This window comes from Erpetoichthys calabaricus, chromosome 2 (assembly GCF_900747795.2).
Source record: "Erpetoichthys calabaricus chromosome 2, fErpCal1.3, whole genome shotgun sequence".
NCBI classification, from domain to species: domain Eukaryota; kingdom Metazoa; phylum Chordata; class Cladistia; order Polypteriformes; family Polypteridae; genus Erpetoichthys; species Erpetoichthys calabaricus.
Window position 1 is genome coordinate 293,996,552 of NC_041395.2, and position 19,604 is coordinate 294,016,155.

Sequence of the window (19,604 nt, forward strand, 5' to 3'; positions counted from 1 at the left end):
GATTACTGTATAAACACTACAACGCTTGCGTAGCAGGAGTGTCCGTTGCAGCATGCGTCGCGTGAAGTATAAATCCGGCCTAACACTCAAAAGTAGAGTGATGGAAAAGAAATTCAATGTTTAATTCTCTAAGCAAGAACTAAAACGGTGAATTGATTTTGACTGTTCTCAATTTAAGACAGAAAGAAAAGCTATCAGCCCAGTTCTGTTTTGTATTACTCTCTAAACGGCCTTCCTTGTTAACATAATTGTGCATACACAGTATATATCCTTGATAACCCTTGAGTTACATATTAAAACATTGTGTGTTTGTTTCTTAGATCAAGCAGTCTGAGATAATCTATGAAAAAGGGTCAACAGAAAAAGTTGTAATGAAAGATTTTGCCCTAGAATTCTTTTAAAGAAAATCCAACAGTATTCATGTCTTAAAATAAAAATACTACCATGCCAAGCATACTGACAAATTAGTATATACAAAACAATTAAAATGGGTTACTTTAATGGGACATTTAATGCAAAATGAATCAAAAACAGCTGAACTGCACCTACCTGTGCATCTGTTTCTGGGAATTCTCCTTACATACAAGTTTATGGATTCCCCAATCTTTTCTCTGGCAACTCACAGAACAATAATTCACCTGTTTGCATCCAGAACACCTCAACATTCCTAAAACGTGGAAGAAAAAAAAAAAAAAAAAAAAAACTTACAAAGCTTATGATGTTACTGCTCTTAACAAAAAGGGCATAGTGCTATTTAAAATAAAGGTAAAATTCCATTACACCGAATATTTTTACAAAGCAATTTTCATTACAACGAAGAATTTTTATGGTCCAGACAGTTTCCCCAGTCTATAGAAATCCTGTTACAACGAAATACATTCAGCAGATACTTTCATTACAATGAAGTGCCCAAAAGACCTTGAAATGCCTGAATGAATCATCCACAGAGCAGATAGTTCTGTGGTCGCAGCTCAGTTGTGTACAATGAACCCCAAACAGAAACATTGTAAATTTGTTTTCTTTCTTCGAACTTTCCTCGTAGTTTTTTTGCTGTGTTTGTTTTCAGTGGTTTTCAGTGATACCTTTTGCTTGTTGCTCGTAAACATTTGAAAAACATCCAATGGAATTTAATTCATTGTCACCCTCCTATAGAAATGGCAGACACGAAAAAACAATAACAGTTCATATTTAAAAAAAAATAAAAAATAAAAAATAAAAAAACTTAAATTTTTCTAGCTCTCGATTCTGGCAAAAAAAAAAAAAAAAAAGACGTTGCCAGTGAATTCAGAATTTCACCATCAACACTGTCAGCTTTCTTGAAAGACAGAGCAAAAAAAGAAAAAAAAATCTCGGGTTACAAACGTATGTGAACTGCTGCATTTGAAGACGTCGAAAATGCAGTTTTTATGTGGTTCAGTGATGCTCGCTCAAGAAACATTCCTATTAAAGCGGCACTCATTCAAGAAAATATGAGGTTTCTAAATGCTCTTGGGACCTCCCCCAACGGGACAAGATGCTGAAGAGTGTCCCGAAGTGTGATCACTGCGTCTGTGGAAGACTGTTTAACCATTGCAGGGGCAACAGCAGGCTCACAGCTCTGCTGCGGCTCGCCACCGAAAAAAACAGAAAAGATCGATGGGTGATGCAAGGAACATTGTAAATGCAGGGAACAGTATTTCTTGGCCACTAACCTTGCCACAACCCTGCCTGACTGCTGTGTTAGTGTATAGGAGAGTGGCAAGAAACATAGCAAAAGTTAGACGTTAGACCTCTTATATCATTGAAAGATGCGGAGAAATTAGTTCACGCGTTTGTTTCCAGTTGACTAGATTACTGTAACGCACTCCTCTCAGGACTACCCAAAAAAGACACAAATCATTTGCAACTAGTGCAGAATGCAGCTGCTAGAATCCTTACCAGGAAAAGAAAATCCGAGCACATCTCTCCAGTTTTGATGTCACTACACTAGTTACCGGTGTCATTCAGGATTGACTTTAAAATTCTGCTTATGGTTTATAAAGCCTTAAATAGTCTCGCCCCATCTTATATATCGGAATGTCTGACACCTTATATTCCAAATCGCAACCTCAGATCCTCAAATGAGTGTCTCCTTAGAATTCCAAGAGCAAAACTTAAAAGAAGTGGTGAGGCGGCCTTCTGCTGTTATACACCTAAAATCTGGAATAGCCTGCCAATAGGAATTCGCCAGGCTAATACAGTGGAGCACTTTAAAAAAACTACTGAAAACACATTACTTTAACATGGCCTTCTCATAACTTGACTGTAATTTAAATCCTGATACTCTGTATATCCAATTTCATTATAATAACTATTCATGGTGGCTCTAAAATCTGTACTAACCCCTACTCTCTCTTCTGTTTCCTTTTCCGGTGTCCTCATCTACCCAAAGCACCATGATGTTCCAACAATGATGGATGGATTAAAAGCCAGAAGTCTGTATGACCATCAGCATCAAGTGACTCCGTGAGAACCCTAACTACAAAGAGGACTATTTCATTTATGTTAGGTAGAATGCCCAGAGGGGAACTGGGCGGTCGCGTGGCCTGGAACCCCTACAGATTTTATTTTTTTCTCCAGCTTTCTGGAATTTTTTTTTGTTTTTTTCTGTCCACCCTGGCCATCGGACCTTACTCCTTTTCTATGTTAACTAATGTTGTCTTATTTTACTTTCTTATTTTGTCTTTTATTTTTCTTTTCTTCATTATGTAAAGCACTTTGAGCTACTTTTTGTATGAAAATGTGCTATATAAATAAATGTTGTTGTTGGCAGATCACGCTATCATAAATAACCCTGCTAGTCCTAAACTGTTTCAAACTGAATAAAGCTGGTTCTGCTAAAGTACTGAGACTCAGCCTTGTGTTTTGGGGTGTAAGACAGGGACTTATAGCACGACCACGATCTTTTAGGATTTGCTTTTGTGGCGCTTCACTGCAGCACTGTGAGCCTGCTGTTGCCCTGCCCCGGCAACGGACAAACAATCTTCTACAGACGCGAAAATCACGCTTCAAGACGCACTTCAGTGCGTCGTTCCCGTTGGTTGTGGGGAGGATCCCAAAATAGTTCAAAAAACCTCACAATATGAAGAAGAAAAGGATGATTCATCTTCTGATTGATAACTGTACTGCCCACAACCTGCTTCCACATTTAGATAATGTTCGCGTTGAATTCCTCCAACCCAATTGCACAGCAGTGCATCAGCCATTGGATCTGGGCATCATTTGCACCCTGAAAGTGTATTATCGCAAGGAAATGCTGAGAAAAATTTTTGTCAGCATAACTTGTAGACAGGAGGAAATTAAAATTAACACGAAGGAAGCTATTGAAATGATTCCATACACCTGGACGCAAGTTAAAGAAAGCACTACAGCGACAAATACAGAATCTTATTAATACGAAATTTTCATTACAACAAAATATTTTTAGGTCCCTGGCAGTTCGGTGTAACGTAATTTTACCTGCATGTGTAAAGTGTTATATTTCTTACCTAATACTGCCATTATTTTAATATGGCTAGATGAGTCCTAAACTAGTCTATCACCACTGAATATTCCCATATTTTTTTTACGTCATCCTCAAAATACTTATACAATGTAAGGAACACATTACAGTCACTTAGTATAATTGAATTGCTTTTAATCACATTAAAAATTTATTACAGCTGGACTGCTAAAAGTACTGTACCATTTTATAAAAAGACATCAGAATAACAACAGAGCCATATTCTTAGCAAATCTGTTCATTTGTGTTTTGCAACATTTCTATTGGAAAGGAGCCTAGTTCATTTTGATTTCAACTAAAGTGAGTTTGGTGTACACTTTTCTTATTCATATGGTGATATTTTCATATATCACATTATAAAAGTAAGAGTAGGATAAGAAATATTTAGAAAAGTGTAACTTATAAATATAATACACCACGGTGGCTGTTCGTTTGTCAGTCCAGGATTATAAATCACCTGTAGCTCGCAAATTGTTCGAACTACTGACCTGAAATTTGGTACACATATACTACATGGCGTCTACTATGCGCTTTTGGGGCGATGGTGGACCTCCTAGATTATTCCTCTTTTTATTTTATTGTAGAATCAACTCTCGGCGTTGGCCAACAGGGCGGCTGTGTGGCGCATGCATACGGGCGCTGTTCTCATCCCTACCACCTTGGCCGTCACTTCCCCTACCTCTTCATATCTTAAATCATTCTTGAGGCAGATTGAAGACTTACTAAGTAATTGCAACACAAATACTGACTTATTCAGATTTAACGCAAAAAGATGCCGACGAAAGAAGAGAAGAAGCGGGTCTCTAGGGTAATGAAAAGAAGAGCTGCTCAGGAAGCAGCAAGCGCATCAACCTCTGAGCAAACGAACGCTAAAAGTACAGAGAAAGTTACGAAAACTATGAATGTTCAAGTCAAGTGTATTCACTGCACGTTATCGTGCAGTGCTCCATTACTGGTTTAGATAGAATTACAATTATAAATTAGCTTATGGTACTTAGTACTAGTACTACTTAGTATTAGTAACACCCTAGTACTACTTGTGGTACTTCAAAATGGTTTGCTGAACATAATTAAAAGTAACATAACAAACATAATTTAAAATTCTTCCCCTATTTATTCCAATATATGGGTGGTCAACTCCTGTCCAGGCACTGCTAGGTGCAGAGTAGAAAATAATTCTGGATAGCATACCTGTCCATTTTAGGGACTGTTCATGAGCACATACACACTCAAACTCTAAAAGAACCACTTTGCATTTTTACCTTTACTAATGAGATCAATTTAGCACATGTGTACAGGGTATTCAAGTGACAACAATTAAATCAATTTTACAGGAATATATTTAGTTTTAATCAGGTTATATAAGACATGATATTTTAGCAGTGGTACAGAGCTACCATTCTTTCCTCACAGCTCATGGAGCACAAGTTTGATCACTAGCCTGATCAGGGTCTGCAAGTTGTATATGTATGTTCTCCCCAGTAGTTCACAAATTGATTAGTATAAGTGAGTGTGCCTAATTTGGGAAAATTACCTTTTATATGGCTGGGTACTGTAAATGTCTCATTAATCACAGCTTAGTTATCAGCTAAACAAAAAAGCTTGATGGACTGAATGGTCTGCTCCCATGCTCTTATGTATAACTATTGAACATTTATGCAATCAATTATTTGGTGCAGTGTATTTGTAATTATTACACTACTTTGCACAGATAGCTTGTCACTTTAACATTAAAAAGTACTTGTTGATACCTGTCAAAAAGCATATGATTCAATGTTGTTTAATCTTTTATTATTATACCTTTCAAGTGGGTAAAAGCATTATAGGTTCTGTATGCACTGTTGCAGGTGGCTGGGGGCGACTCGGCCGGGACGCCCTGGAGGACCAGAAGAGGGTTTATGCCATCCTCAGACCAAATGGGGGCAACCACTCGGGTTCCTTTGGGGGCCATAGGTACAGAGCTGTGAAGCTCAACCCTGTAGGGGTCCGTGGTCACTGCAAGGGGGCACCCGGATGCGTTGGGAGCCCTGGACCTCAGCACTTCTGCCACACCCGGAAGTGCTGTGGGGAAGAGGAGCAGGGACACCCAGAATGCTTCCTGGGATGCAGCCGGCACTTCCGCCACACTGGGGCGTGTCGGTGGAAGATTGCCAGAACACACCTGGAGCACATCCGGGAGAATATAAAAGGGGCCGACTCCCTTCATATTGTGGCTAGAGTCAGGTGGAAGAGGACGAGGTCTCTGGAGGAGGCAAGGAAGCGGCGTGAAGTGAGAGAGAAGGCATTTTATTGAGGGCCTGGACTGGGGTGAATGGTGCTGCGGCACTGGGTTGTGCTTCACTTGAACTGTAAATAGATTTATAAATAAACGTGTGTGGTGACTTTAAAAACGATGTCCGTCTGCCTGTGCCCGGGCCAGGTTCCACAGCACCGATAATACTGAACATGGTACAAAATAACTTAAGGCAATGACAATTTTTAGGCAGCTCACAGAGTGTAAAAGAGTAGCTGCTTTTACTGACCTTAAATTGTCAGTATTGTAACCTAATTCAGTAGTACTTTCTTGCTGTATAATATCACAATCATAAACATTTCTTGAGCCCCAGCTAACAATTGCAGTGTGCTTAGACGCTGTGGTGTGTGCTCAACTGCTCACCGACTCAGAGTTTGGTTTTTCCACCTTGCCTGGATAAATACACGTATAGCCGGCAGGATATTTTAATCTTTCGGCTTATGGAGCAAGAATCGCTCAACATCCGAGTTTCTCCGCGTCCACAACATTCCGGACGACATCGCACGGACACTGGGCTCTCTGTGGATTACAATCCCAGCTTCAAGGAGCCAGTGGTGGCACAAAGAACGTAAACAAAAGAGGGGGTGCCGAGGCAGCATGCTAGTGAGGCTAAGGAAGCAGCCACACAAACCACCGCTTCCAAGCATTTTCTCCTCAAATGTGAGGTCTCTGCCGAACAAACTGGACGAGTGGAAGCTGCGGATTGCAACGGAAAAGATCATCAGGGACTGCTGCATCCTGCTGATCACGGAGACGTGGCTGAATCCACTCATACCGGACACAGCTATCAAGATAGCAGGCTACACAGCACATCGGCAAGACAGGACAGAGAGCTCCGGTAAGAAGAGGAGGGGGGCTGTGCATTTATGTAAACAATAGCTGGTGCACGAATTCCACCAGACACTGCTCTCCAGACGTGGGGTTTATTACAATTAAATGCAGACCCATATACCTCCCCTGTGAATTCAATGCCATACTGCTAACTGCTGTGTACATAGCACCAGATGCTAATACTAGCTCGGCTCTGGGGCTTTTGCATGACACCATCAGCAGCAAATAGAGCAAGTATCCTCAGGCTGTTCACATCATTTCTGGTGACTTTAATCATGCAGATCTGAAAGCAGTTCTCCCCCAAATTCCATCAACACATAAAATGTGCAACCAGGGGAGTAAAAACACTGCACACCTTGGCCTGTCTGATCACATGTTCCTGGTTCTGATCCCTGCATATACCCCTCTCAGGAAACAAGCTCCCACTATGACCGGGATGTTACCACATGGCCTGAGGTCCACTGAAAAGGTACATTCATGTAAACATCCACATTCAAACAATTCTGAATCACCAATTAACCTCTCCTGTACATCTTTTGACATACCGGGCGTGTAACAACAATGAGCATTTGTACAGATATGAACGTTTCCCAAAAGAAAGCAGGAGTGACAATTAAGGGATATGTTGTAACTTTTGCAAAGTCTGATGCTTGACATGATTAATGGCTTACGAAATTCACTTTCTTTCCTAGCATTCTTAGCATCAACTACATGTCTGCATTTTTTGTTTGCTCAGTAGTTTTCCTATTGTAGATGTTTATATGTTCACTCCAAGTGATGTAGGCTTTTTGGTAGAGAGGAAGAAGCAGGTTTGAATTTGTGCCTCCAAAAATCAAGTTTGATGTGGAAAATGCAACATAAAGGCACCAAATACACAGTATTTTTTGACAGATTCCTCCATAAAAAATTGACGCGCAAAAGAAGAGAACCCACAGCTGTGCAAAAACTGTACTACTACTTACCCATACATCACAATTTGTCAAGTTAACGGTAATAATATATACAGTACACACCCAAAATTCATCGAGGTTATGTTCCTAGAGCACCCGCGAATTGTTCAAAACCGCAACTTTTGGATGTGGTTAAAAAATGCCTTTTAAATGCCTATTTTTACAGTTTAAACCATGGTTTTATAAGAAATACTCCGCCCAAAAACTACAATTCTGGAAACTGTTGAACATTACTGTAAACAACAAGAGTGAGCAAGAAATTTTTACATTTTTTAAAAATGAGATATCTTACCTGTAAGCCCACAGTTACTGCAAATGCTTACTGCTGGAGAAGGGCTACCATTAAGCTGCATCATATGGTTAAATAAGGATAAATCTTCTGAAGAATTCTTATGGTTTTCTTTATTATCAAATTCAAAATTTGATTCCTAAATAGGTAATAAAAAAAAATTTGCATTTAAGTCTGAAAAAAGTCTAAAAATAAAAACAGGTTAAGTTAAAAACAAGAATTCCTATTTGGATATCTAATTTGGTCAGTTCTTAATGAATAATACAATTTAGTTAGCAGGTAACAATCCTGTTTTACCAGTAAAGAAAGAAGGATTCTTGTAAAGTCTTCCAGAAATTTCAAAGCGAAAGTCAACAAATCAGGTGTACATTTGTTAGGTTTAGAGCTTTTATTAAATTAGTAACATCTGTAACTGAGATATTCTGCTGGACAACAAAATAAATTTGAGTGGCGGTTATTAAACTGATGAAATAGTCCAAAATGACTGGAAGTATGACTGTGACCAGAGATTGACTAGTATTCAAACCAGACTTGCTTCCCACCTTGTTCCCAAAGCTGCTTGTCCCCTATAAACCTGAATTGGATAAGCAGATTACAAAATGTAGGCAAGTACAATTGTTTACATATTCGATCCTACAATTTAAGCAACAGCAAATTAGGTCTCTTCCTCAGAGTCACACATCAAGAAACATGCCCACCTGTCTAGGGTTCTACCTACCTGTTTAATTTTAGATTATTCATTATATAGACATATATTGTGACAGAATAATTTGAAAATTTATTTCTCTTGCATAAAAAATAATTTTTGTAACATACGCACTTGTATTCCATTTCCCCAAGTGGATTGAATGCTTTCTAGGGCAAACACCTCATATTAGCAGGATTTCACCTACCACTGAAATCAGTAGGTGAGATGTAATCTCTATCATTCATCTAGTAATCCATAGGTACAGACACTGTGCCATTCAGTCTTGAGGTGACAATCAATTAACAAAATCACTATGAATTTTCAAGAAGGGTACAATGCAACCAAGTTGTTTATGGTATTTGTTTACTTTTATACAAAAGGTCCTGATCTTATTCAGGTGTTCTTCATGTTGACTGTCGACAAAGCTGACCCTCATCTAATGCTACACGTGTCAAAATACAACTGTGTTCGAACCTCCTATTCATTATAAAAAGTCAAGCCAAGGTGACATCAAAACAATGATGCCTCCTGCCATATAGGGATAGGCTGGTTAAAGGTTTTCATAACTATCTTTGTTGAAATTCCAGATGGTTATTACACAACTTTATGTTTAATTACACTGTAAATGCTGATGATGACCATGTTTTTATAAAACAAGGTTTTATGTTAAAACCACGGCTAAGTGTTTGCTAAAAAGTATGTAATCAATGTATGCAATGCATGAAAACTGGGCATCAAGCACTTTAATATAACCATAGCTCTACTCGGACGAGATTAATTTTACACCATGAGGTGGGGTAAAGTAAAAATTACTGGAGGACCTCTGCAATTTTAGTCACATCCAAATTGCTCATGCCGGTAACTTATGGACCACGCATTCGTGTCTCAGTAAAGATTACAGAGCCTTTTACCCTCCATGAAAAAATAAACCCTGATTAGTAAAAAATGTCAGTAAAATTCTGTCATTTGAGCAATTCGGATGGAACTAAACTTACAGCTACATAACACAAAAAAAGAAAGTTGTAGATCTAATTTGAAAAGTCACCATCAAGACCACCACCCACTGCCATACAGCAAATTAAAGGGAAGGTCATTTTTAGTTCATTGCTGTTTATCTTCCCAATTGCTTACAGGTATGAAGCCTTAGTGCTACATGCACTAATACAGTGGTGTGAAAAACTATTTGCCCCCTTCCTGATTTCTTATTCTTTTGCATGTTTGTCACACAAAATGTTTCTGATCATCAAACACATTTAACCATTAGTCATATATAACACAAGTAAACACAAAATGCAGTTTGTAAATGGTGGTTTTTATTATTTAGGGAGAAAAAAAAATCCAAACCTACATGGCCCTGTGTGAAAAAGTAATTGCCCCCTGAACCTAATAACTGGTTGGGCCACCCTTAGCAGCAATAACTGCAATCAAGCGTTTGCGATAACTTGCAATGAGTCTTTTACAGCGCTCTGGAGGAATTTTGGCCCACTCATCTTTGCAAAATTGTTGTAATTTAGCTTTATTTGAGGGTTTTTTAGCATGAACCGCCTTTTTAAGGTCATGCCATAGCATCTCAATTGGATTCAGGTCAGGACTTTGACTAGGCCACTCCAAAGTCTTCATTTTGTTTTTCTTCAGCCATTCAGAGGTGGATTTGCTGGTGTGTTTTGGGTCATTGTCCTGTTGCAGCACCCAAGATCGCTTCAGCTTGAGTTGACGAACAGATGGCCGGACATTCTCCTTCAGGATTTTTTGGTAGACAGTAGAATTCATGGTTCCATCTATCACAGCAAGCCTTCCAGGTCCTGAAGCAGCAAAACAACCCCAGACCATCACACTACCACCACCATATTTTACTGTTGGTGTGATGTTCTTTTTCTGAAATGCTGTGTTCCTTTTACGCCAGAACTTCCAAAAAGTTCAACTTTTGACTCATCAGTCCACAAGGTATTTTCCCAAAAGTCTTGGCAATCATTGAGATGTTTCTTAGCAAAATTGAGACGAGCCCTAATGTTCTTTTTGCTTAACAGTGGTTTGCGTCTTGGAAATCTGCCATGCAGGCCGTTTTTGCCCAGTCTCTTTCTTATGGTGGAGTCGTGAACACTGACCTTAATTGAGGCAAGTGAGGCCTGCAGTTCTTTAGACGTTGTCCTGGGGTCTTTTGTGACCTCTCGGATGAGTCGTCTCTGCGCTCTTGGGGTAATTTTGGTCGGCCGGCCACTCCTGGGAAGGTTCACCACTGTTCCATGTTTTTGCCATTTGTGGATAATGGCTCTCACTGTGGTTCGCTGGAGTCCCAAAGCTTTAGAAATGGCTTTATAACCTTTACCAGACTGATAGATCTCAATTACTTCTGTTCTCATTTGTTCCTGAATTTCTTTGGATCTTGGCATGATGTCTAGCTTTTGAGGTGCTTTTGGTCTACTTCTCTGTGTCAGGCAGCTCCTATTTAAGTGATTTCTTGATTGAAACAGGTGTGGCAGTAATCAGGCCTGGGGGTGGCTACGGAAATTGAACTCAGGTGTGATACACCACAGTTAGGTTATTTTTTAACAAGGGGGTAATTACTTTTTCACACAGGGCCATGTAGGTTTGGATTTTTTTTCTCCCTAAATAATAAAAACCATCATTTAAAAAGTGCATTTTGTGTTTACTTGTGTTATATTTGACTAATGGTTAAATGTGTTTGATGATCAGAAACATTTTGTGTTGCAAACATGCAAAAGAATAAGAAATCAGGAAGGGGGCAAATAGTTTTTCACACCACTGTAAGTATTTGACTGTGTATATGCATTGTCCTGTATGTGTTACCCAGGTCTCTGCATTGTTTATTACAGAGGGTGATCCCTCCAGTATATTTTCATTCAAATCGCCAGTAAAACTCTTAAAACAAGCCATGTTTAAGTACAGCCTTACGAATCACCTAAGAGTTAAACTTCAACTAAAAACATTCACTTAAACACATACATTGGAATAAGGGGATCTCATGGGACAAGGTGATGTACATTTTAAATGACATTAGAATTCAAGGATTAAAATTTGCCACAAGATTGCAGGTACACCACAGAAACATAGTAATTCCCACAAACTCTGATTTTTATTGCGCTAATTTCATGCACATATTTATTATGTAATCAATCTATCTTGTTGCAAAAATATTCAATAGCTTTTTATTAAATCACTATTTTATAATTGTGCATGTTTTGTTACTATGAATTACTTTGTCTTTTCATTGCCTACGTTTTGGTAAGCTTGCTTGCACCGGATGTCACTTATCACATATTATAGTTACTCTTTATCGCGGCATGGAGGTGTAGAGTTTGGAGATTGTTTAGTGGAGCTGAGCAAGTGCAGAGCGAGAGTCAAGGAAGGACACTTTTGCACAAACAAGGCTATAGAAAAAACTTCAGTAAACTTTCTTAAACTGATAGCTAAAAAAAATGCAGCTCAGGCTGCCATCTCCTAAACTCCGAAAAAGATATTTGAGAATAAAAATTAGGCGTTTCTAGGAGACCTTTGCCTATGATATCACAATTCATCCTATTTTGGGCTTTTGGAAATGTCATTTAGTTTTGGCAATAGTTCAGGGTAAACTCAGAGGAAATATGTTCACTGGAAAATTAATAAAGTTTGTCAAAATTAATAAAGTTTGTCATTACTCCAATGCAAAGGAGCAGAGAGCCTATCCTGGCAGTACTGAGCACAATGCTGAAAAAGGGCCATGACAGGATACCAGTCCATCACAGGGACCACTCATGCATACACCCTTGCTTATACTGGGACTATTTAGCCAAACCTTAACAGATTTGAGAATGTGAGGGAAACTAGAGTACCTAGGGTGATGGGGACACAAAACACAGGGAGACAATCAGGTGCTGGATTTGGTTTGACTACACTCGATCTGTAAAGTGGCAGTAATAATAAGTCCGAACTACTGTGCCACCTAAGCTAAGGATGCATTAACTATACTTTAACTAAATATCTTAGATTTCTTAATTAACAGCACTCATATGTATAATTATAGCCTTATGTTAATGGCTACATTGCCTTAATTCTGCAGAAAATTATACTCTGACAGGAATAACAGTATGGTATGGATGGGAAAAAAACAAAAAATACTCTTATTTTATTTTACATTCTTTAGACTGGTTTTGCACCTCTGGATTTTTGGCTAAATACGAATGGAAATCTCTATAGTACATGTAAAATTAAATTATTTATTTTAAGCTAAAATAGTAGAAATAAACTGAAACACTGGTTGATAACTTTACAAAATTTTATAAACTTCTGTAAACATCAGAAAGAATAACTTGTGACATTTAAGAACAATGCCTGAAATATTAATAGCAAAGTGCTTTTAAAACTGTGAGGTTTTGAACCCCCCCCCCCCCCCCAACACATTTTCATTTCTTCTTCTGTTAAATTTAATGGATGAATAAAAAAATGAAATTGATGTGTTGCAGTCGTAATCACTTTTTCAAGATGTTATTCAATTTGGTGCGTTACTTCATATATTTACTAAAGTAATTCATCACAAAATAAAAAAAAAAAATGTAGTATACAATTCTTACACTACTATACAGTACAAAAAAGACTGATCACAGTATTTATATAACATACTATTAATACTTAAATAACTTGATTTAAACATTTTCAAAAAATTACACGTCACTACAGAAAGCAGTTATTAATTTATATTAAGATAACTGTAATAAAATGTATTCATTTACTTACAAGAGAAATATTTTCAGTGAATGATGAGCTCTGTGTACAGTTGCCAGTTCTAAAGTCTTAAAAATACAAAAAAAGTCAAAATAAACCAGAGTCAAATACAATTTTAAATGCATTACAACAGTACATAATTTAATTCATATAAGGAAGGAAAGACTTTAACACTTAAAGACACTATTCAGTAAAAGCAGCAATATCATATTTGTGTGTTGAACTGTGAACATTAGTATAAAATTAATCTTATTAAACCTGCATATATTATCCTTGTTTATTGAAACTTTAATTACACCTTTAAGCTATAAAAAATGAAATATGAGAATGAATATCTATTACTGCTCCCTTCTGGTCACTGATAGATTACAAATAATGTTTCATTAAAACACATAACCCTGCTGAATGACATTCAAATACAGTAATCCCTCCTCCATCGCAGGGGTTGCGTTCCAGAGCCACCCGTGAAATAAGAAAATCCGCGAAGTAGAAACCATATGTTTATATGGTTATTTTTATATTGTCATGCTTGGGTCACAGATTTGCGCAGAAACACAGGAGGTTGTAGAGAGACAGGAATGTTATTCAAACACTGCAAACAAACATTTGTCTCTTTTTCAAAAGTTTAAACTGTGCTCCATGACAAGACAGAGATGACAGTTCCGTCTCACAATTAAAAGAATGCAAACATATCTTCCTCTTCAAAGGAGTGTGCGTCAGGAGCAGAGCATGTCACAGAGATAGAGAAAAGCAAACAAATCAATAGGGCTGTTTGGCTATTAAGTATGCGAAGCACCACGGCACAAAGCTGTTGAAGGCGGCAGCTCACACCCCCTCCGTCAGGAGCAGAGAAAGAGAGAGATAGAGAGAGAGATAGAGAGTGACAGAGTTTGTTTTTGAATCAAAAATCAATACGTGCCCTTCGAGCTTTTAAGTATGCGAAGCACCGTGCAGCATGTCGTTTCAGGAAGCAGCTGCACAAAAGATAGCAACGTGAAGATAACCTTTCAGCATTTTTAGACGAGCATCCGTATCGTCTATGTGTGCGAACAGCCACCCTGCTCAATCCCCCTACGTCAGGATCAGAGAAAGTCAGCGCAAGAGAGAGAGAAAAGTAAGCTGGGTAGCTTCTCAGCCATCTGCCAATAGCGTCCCTTGTATGAAATCAACTGGGCAAACCAACTGAGGAAGCATGTACCAGAAATTAAAAGACCCATTGTCCGCAGAAATCCATCCGCGATATATATTTAAATATGCTTACATATAAAATCCGCGATGGAGTGAAGCCACGAAAGGCGAAGCGCGATATAGCGAGGAATTACTGTACCCAAACATCAATTATTGTTTAGGACCTGTTTAGTAATTTTTAAAATTAATTCTACAATCGTCATATCCATTACCCCCCCTAATTAACTGAGCATTAATTAAAAATAACCTACTTAAGCAGTTCAAAATTAACCATCATTAATTTATAAATACAAATTTAAAAATGCTATTTTTCTCCTTGACGTTACTGCTAAAATAAATACTTGGTTAGGGTAAACAATTTTATGTTTCCAGCAAGAAAACTGCTGAGCTACCAAAAAAATAACAGCACATCATGCATGTACCAACAGTTTATGTGATAGCATACATGATTCATTTATTATAATGGTAGGAAGCAGGTACGTTACCAAAAATGTAAAAACATCATTAACACAGAACTGCATATCTATAATCCATAAATTTTTTCAAAAATACTGTATGACGTTAGTGGCAGAAGTTTGGATAAACCATGGAAAAATTTCTTTCAGGTAACCTTAGATGGATTTTGACAAAACACTCCACAAATCAGAAATCATACTCCGGGATAAGTACAGTAAGTTAGAGAAGGAAAGGACATATCACTCTGAATATCTGAAACTTGTGCAAACTGTTTTATGAAGATCACATTTGTACATGATTGTATTTATTTTTATGCCAAGACTGCCGAACTTCTGTCAATAATAGCACAGCATGTCTACCACAACCTGTGTGCACTTTACCCATAATGTACAGTATTTCCTGAGGTTAGATGGGGCTCATGTCAAATTATTACACTCATACTTCATGCAACCCGCTCCAGGGTTTAAATGGCACTGTGCAAAGAACACAGTTTCTAATGGGTCTTGATCCAGTTGCATTCTGGTGCAAACATAAACATACGGCATGTTCACATCTACCTAAACAAAACTGACTACAAACCTGTTTGGAGTGAGGCAGACGGAGGGTGGAGTACAGTTACCCTCAAAAGGAGCTCTATAGATGACATCAAATTTGTACTGCAAATGGTACCATGTATGCATTCTGAAATGGCTGGATAAATGGATCACCTGGGCATGGATAAACACCTGGGCAAGTCGAACAAGTTCAGGAGTATTTCTCTGGGCATCACCCAGATTGCAGATCAGCCCATCCAAAGAATGGAAAGGTTATATACAGCAAGTCCCTCAAACAAGGAGATGGGGAAGATCATCCTCCAGCAGCTTTCAGAGAGCCTGCTAAGAACTGACTCAAACTACCTGCCCAGAAAGTTAAAAGTGTGGTGGCTTTAACTTCACCTTCTACCCAAGAACGATGTGGCCACTGAAATTGTGTGAAATCACTTTACAGCCATGAGTAGAATGGATAACAAAGCTAATTCATTCAGTCACAAATGGCTAGGGCTGACAATGTGCTTCTGTGCATTAGGCGTTTGTATGGAATGCTTTCCAACTACCCATAAAGTCCAGCTCCCTCAGCTTCAGGCAATAGAAGGTATGGTTGGTAATGGAACTGTTTAATTACACAGACACGGCAATGAGGGAAATGGGTGTCTGGGAGGCGACAGAGAGAAAGTCGAAAGCCAAGGAGAAAGTGCAAAAGACAGTAAACAGGCTTCAAAACCTGAAAGTAGTGGGCAGGGTCAATAACAGTCAGAACAGTTGATGTTGTCCACCATGCTTATGGTCCTGAGCCAGCTGAGAGAAGAGAAAGGATTGATCATCACTGTGACTGCTAGGAAACAGCAGGATAAGGGTGGTGCTAGACAAAGTGGGAGGGAGCTGCACGCCATCCAATCACTTTGGCAGATGTTTGGAAGCTGCCACAGGCCCGGCTCAGTTTTATGTTCAGGGCAACATATGACACTGTACCCCGACATTATACCTCCATCAGTGTTTCAGCACAGAACAGGCCTGTGACCTCTACGGTAGAGGTCAGCATAGTACCAAATTTTTCTGTTCGCTCTGGAAGGTGATCCTTGCTGTTTCTGCCCGCATCATTCCACTCCCACAATCCCACTTTGCCCTAAGAAAACATAGGTGGGGTGACCAGGGTTCCTGGTAACTCTGTCTTGCACATCATCCATACTTTAAACAGAACAAAAAAATCAATCTGTACTGACTCAATTACAGATTCATTTACTATTACATGTTTAACTTGAGAGTGGACATTTAATCTTGTATATCTTGTCTTCAGTATTTTCTGCTTTTACACGTCATGCAGACACTCCTGTTGGGAACTCAGTCCAAACGATTAAAAATGTTGGGGAGTGTTTATCTCTGACCATGCCCCTCTAGTCTTGGAGCTAAAATCAATAAGCCCCTCGTACTCACCTCGCAGATGGCGTCTTAACCCTCTTTTTATTGGCAGACGAGAACTGCACAGAATTTATATCCAAACAAATCAGCTTCTTCCTAGAGACAAACACGTCTACAGAGGTTTCTGCAGGAACACTCTGGGAAACTCTAAAGGCCTTCTTAAGAGGCCAGATTATTTCATATCTTTCCCATAGAAATAAATTAGAAACCAAGAAAGTGTCAGAGCTAAGAAATGAAATTACTAGAATAGATGAAGAACAAGCCAGGCGTCCAAGTGAAGCTCTTCACAGGAAAAGGCAGGCCCTGCATACAGAACTTAACATCTTAACAACTAAAGAAACTGAACAACTTATTTATAAGTCTAGACAGCATTACTATGAACACGGAGAAAAAGCTAATAAGCTTTTAGCTCAACAAATTCATAAACAAGAAGTTCACAATGCAATACCAGTAATCACCAACAAGAATGGAGAAGAAATCATCGACCATAATAAAATAATGCACACATTTAGAGATTGCTATAAGTCTTTATATTCCACTGAGCCCAAAGAAGACAACACGCAATCTAATGCATTTCTGGATAATTCACAAATACCACAAATAGATGCTTTAAGTGCTGAGCAACTAGATAAACCTCTAACGCTAACAGAATTACTAGACGCTATAAAGTCACTACAAAGCGGGAAATCATCAGGCCCTGATGGTTACCCCGTAGAGTTTTATAAGAAATTCTCCACTCAGCTAGCTCCACTCTTATTGGTAACATTTACAGAAGCTAAAGACCACCAAATACTACCTCAAACATTTCGACAAGCATTAATCACCGTCTTTCCTAAACAAAATAAGGACTTGTTACAATGTGCATCATATAGACCAATTTCACTTCTGAATAATGATGTTAAGATACTCTCAAAAATCCTAGCTAGAAGGATGGAGAAAGTGCTGCCCTCGGTAATATCACAAGATCAAACTGGATTTATTAAAGGCCGACATCTATCTTCAAATCTCCGACGCTTGTTTAATGTTATATATTCACCAGCAAAATCAAACACCCCAGAGATATTACTATCATTAGACGCAGAAAAGGCATTTGACATGATCGAATGGAATTACCTTTTCACTGCATTGGAGAAATTTGGGTTTGGCCCGAATATTTGTGCTTGGATTAAACTACTGTATACCAGTCCAGAAGCTTCAGTTTGTATTAATAAAATTTGCTCAGACTACTTTAAACTAGAACGTGGTACCAGACAAGGATGTCCCTTGTCGCCACTGTTGTTTGCAATCGCTATTGAACCACTGGCGGTTCACTGCCGAAATTCTCATCAGATAAAGGGGATTGTCAGAGAAGGACTGGAACAGAAAATTTCTCTATATGCAGATGATATGGTCTTATATATATCGGACCCAGAAAACACTGTCCCTGCTGTTTTAACAGCACTAACAGAATTTCAAAAGATATCTGGTCTTAGAATTAATCTGAATAAAAGTATACTCTTTCCAGTGAACTCACAAGCATATAATATTAAATTAGACACCCTACCTTTTACCATAGCAGATCAGTTTAAATACCTAGGGGTAAATATCACAAGTAAACATAAAGCTCTTTATCAACAAAATTTTGGCGTCTGTATGGAAAAAATTAAGCAAGACTTGCATAGATGGTCAACCCTTCATCTCACTCTAGCCGGAAGAATTAACATTGTTAAGATGAATATCCTTCCTAAACTTCTCTTTTTATTTCAAAACATTTCAATATATATCAATAAATCGTTTTTTAAACAGTTAGATTCAATAATAACCTCATTCATTTGGAACTCAAAATACCCACGTATCCGAAGAGCGACCCTACAAAGACCTCAGGCAGAAGGTGGCATGGCTTTACCTAATTTTCAGTTTTATTACTGGGCAGCAAACATACAAGCCATAAAAACCTGGACACAAATAAATGCACATACACAGGCTTGGTCTGCAATAGAAGTAAAATCCTGTAGTACTTCTTTATATTCCCTGCTCTGCTCTCCAATAAATGAAAGTTATCGCAAATATACTAATAACCCAATTGTGCTTTACTCACTCAGAATATGGAACCAAATTAGGAAGCATTTTAAGATGGAAAATCTTTTATCAGTGGCACCTCTGCAAGGGAACCACCTCTTTCAACCTTCGCAAGTATATCCAGTTTTTAATACCTGGAAAAGTTTTGGGATTAAAATGCTCAGAGATCTTTATATAGACAACATATTTACATCTTTTGAACAATTACGTTCAAAATTTAACCTCCCAGCTACACATTTCTTTTACTATCTTCAAATTAGAAATTTTGTTAAACAGAAATTGCCCGATTTCCCCCACCTTGCACCCTCCACAATGCTGGAAAAAATACTGCTCAATTCCGAGGAAACAAACACTATTTCCGCAATATATAAAATCTTATTAGAGTCCCTACCTTTCAAAGATCCAAGAGGACATTGGGAAGAAGATCTCTTAATCAATATATCAGAAAAGGAGTGGAAGGTAGCAAAGCAGAGAATTCACTCGAGTTCTATATGCGCAAAGCATAGAATTATTCAACTAAAAATTATATATCGAGCTCATCTGTCTCGCTTAAAACTGTCCAAAATGTTTCCAGGCCAGGATCCAACCTGCAAGCGCTGCAACCAAGCTCCTGCCTCACTGGGTCACATGTTCTGGGCCTGCACCAAACTAACATCA

At 38.4% G+C, this 19,604-nt stretch overlaps 1 protein-coding gene across 1 annotated transcript in view; it reads right to left on the reverse strand.

Moving 5' to 3' along the window:
- tdrd1 (tudor domain containing 1) overlaps positions 1-19,604 on the reverse strand; it is a 181,565-nt gene that overhangs the window by 98,328 nt on the left and 63,633 nt on the right. Inside the window, exons 3-5 of the mRNA XM_028795782.2 lie at positions 13,303-13,358; positions 7,887-8,022; positions 550-667 (exon numbers count right to left, since the gene is read on the reverse strand). Of these exons, the coding sequence (XP_028651615.2) occupies positions 550-667; positions 7,887-8,022; positions 13,303-13,358 (310 nt within the window). The remainder of the gene's footprint in view (positions 1-549; positions 668-7,886; positions 8,023-13,302; positions 13,359-19,604) is intronic.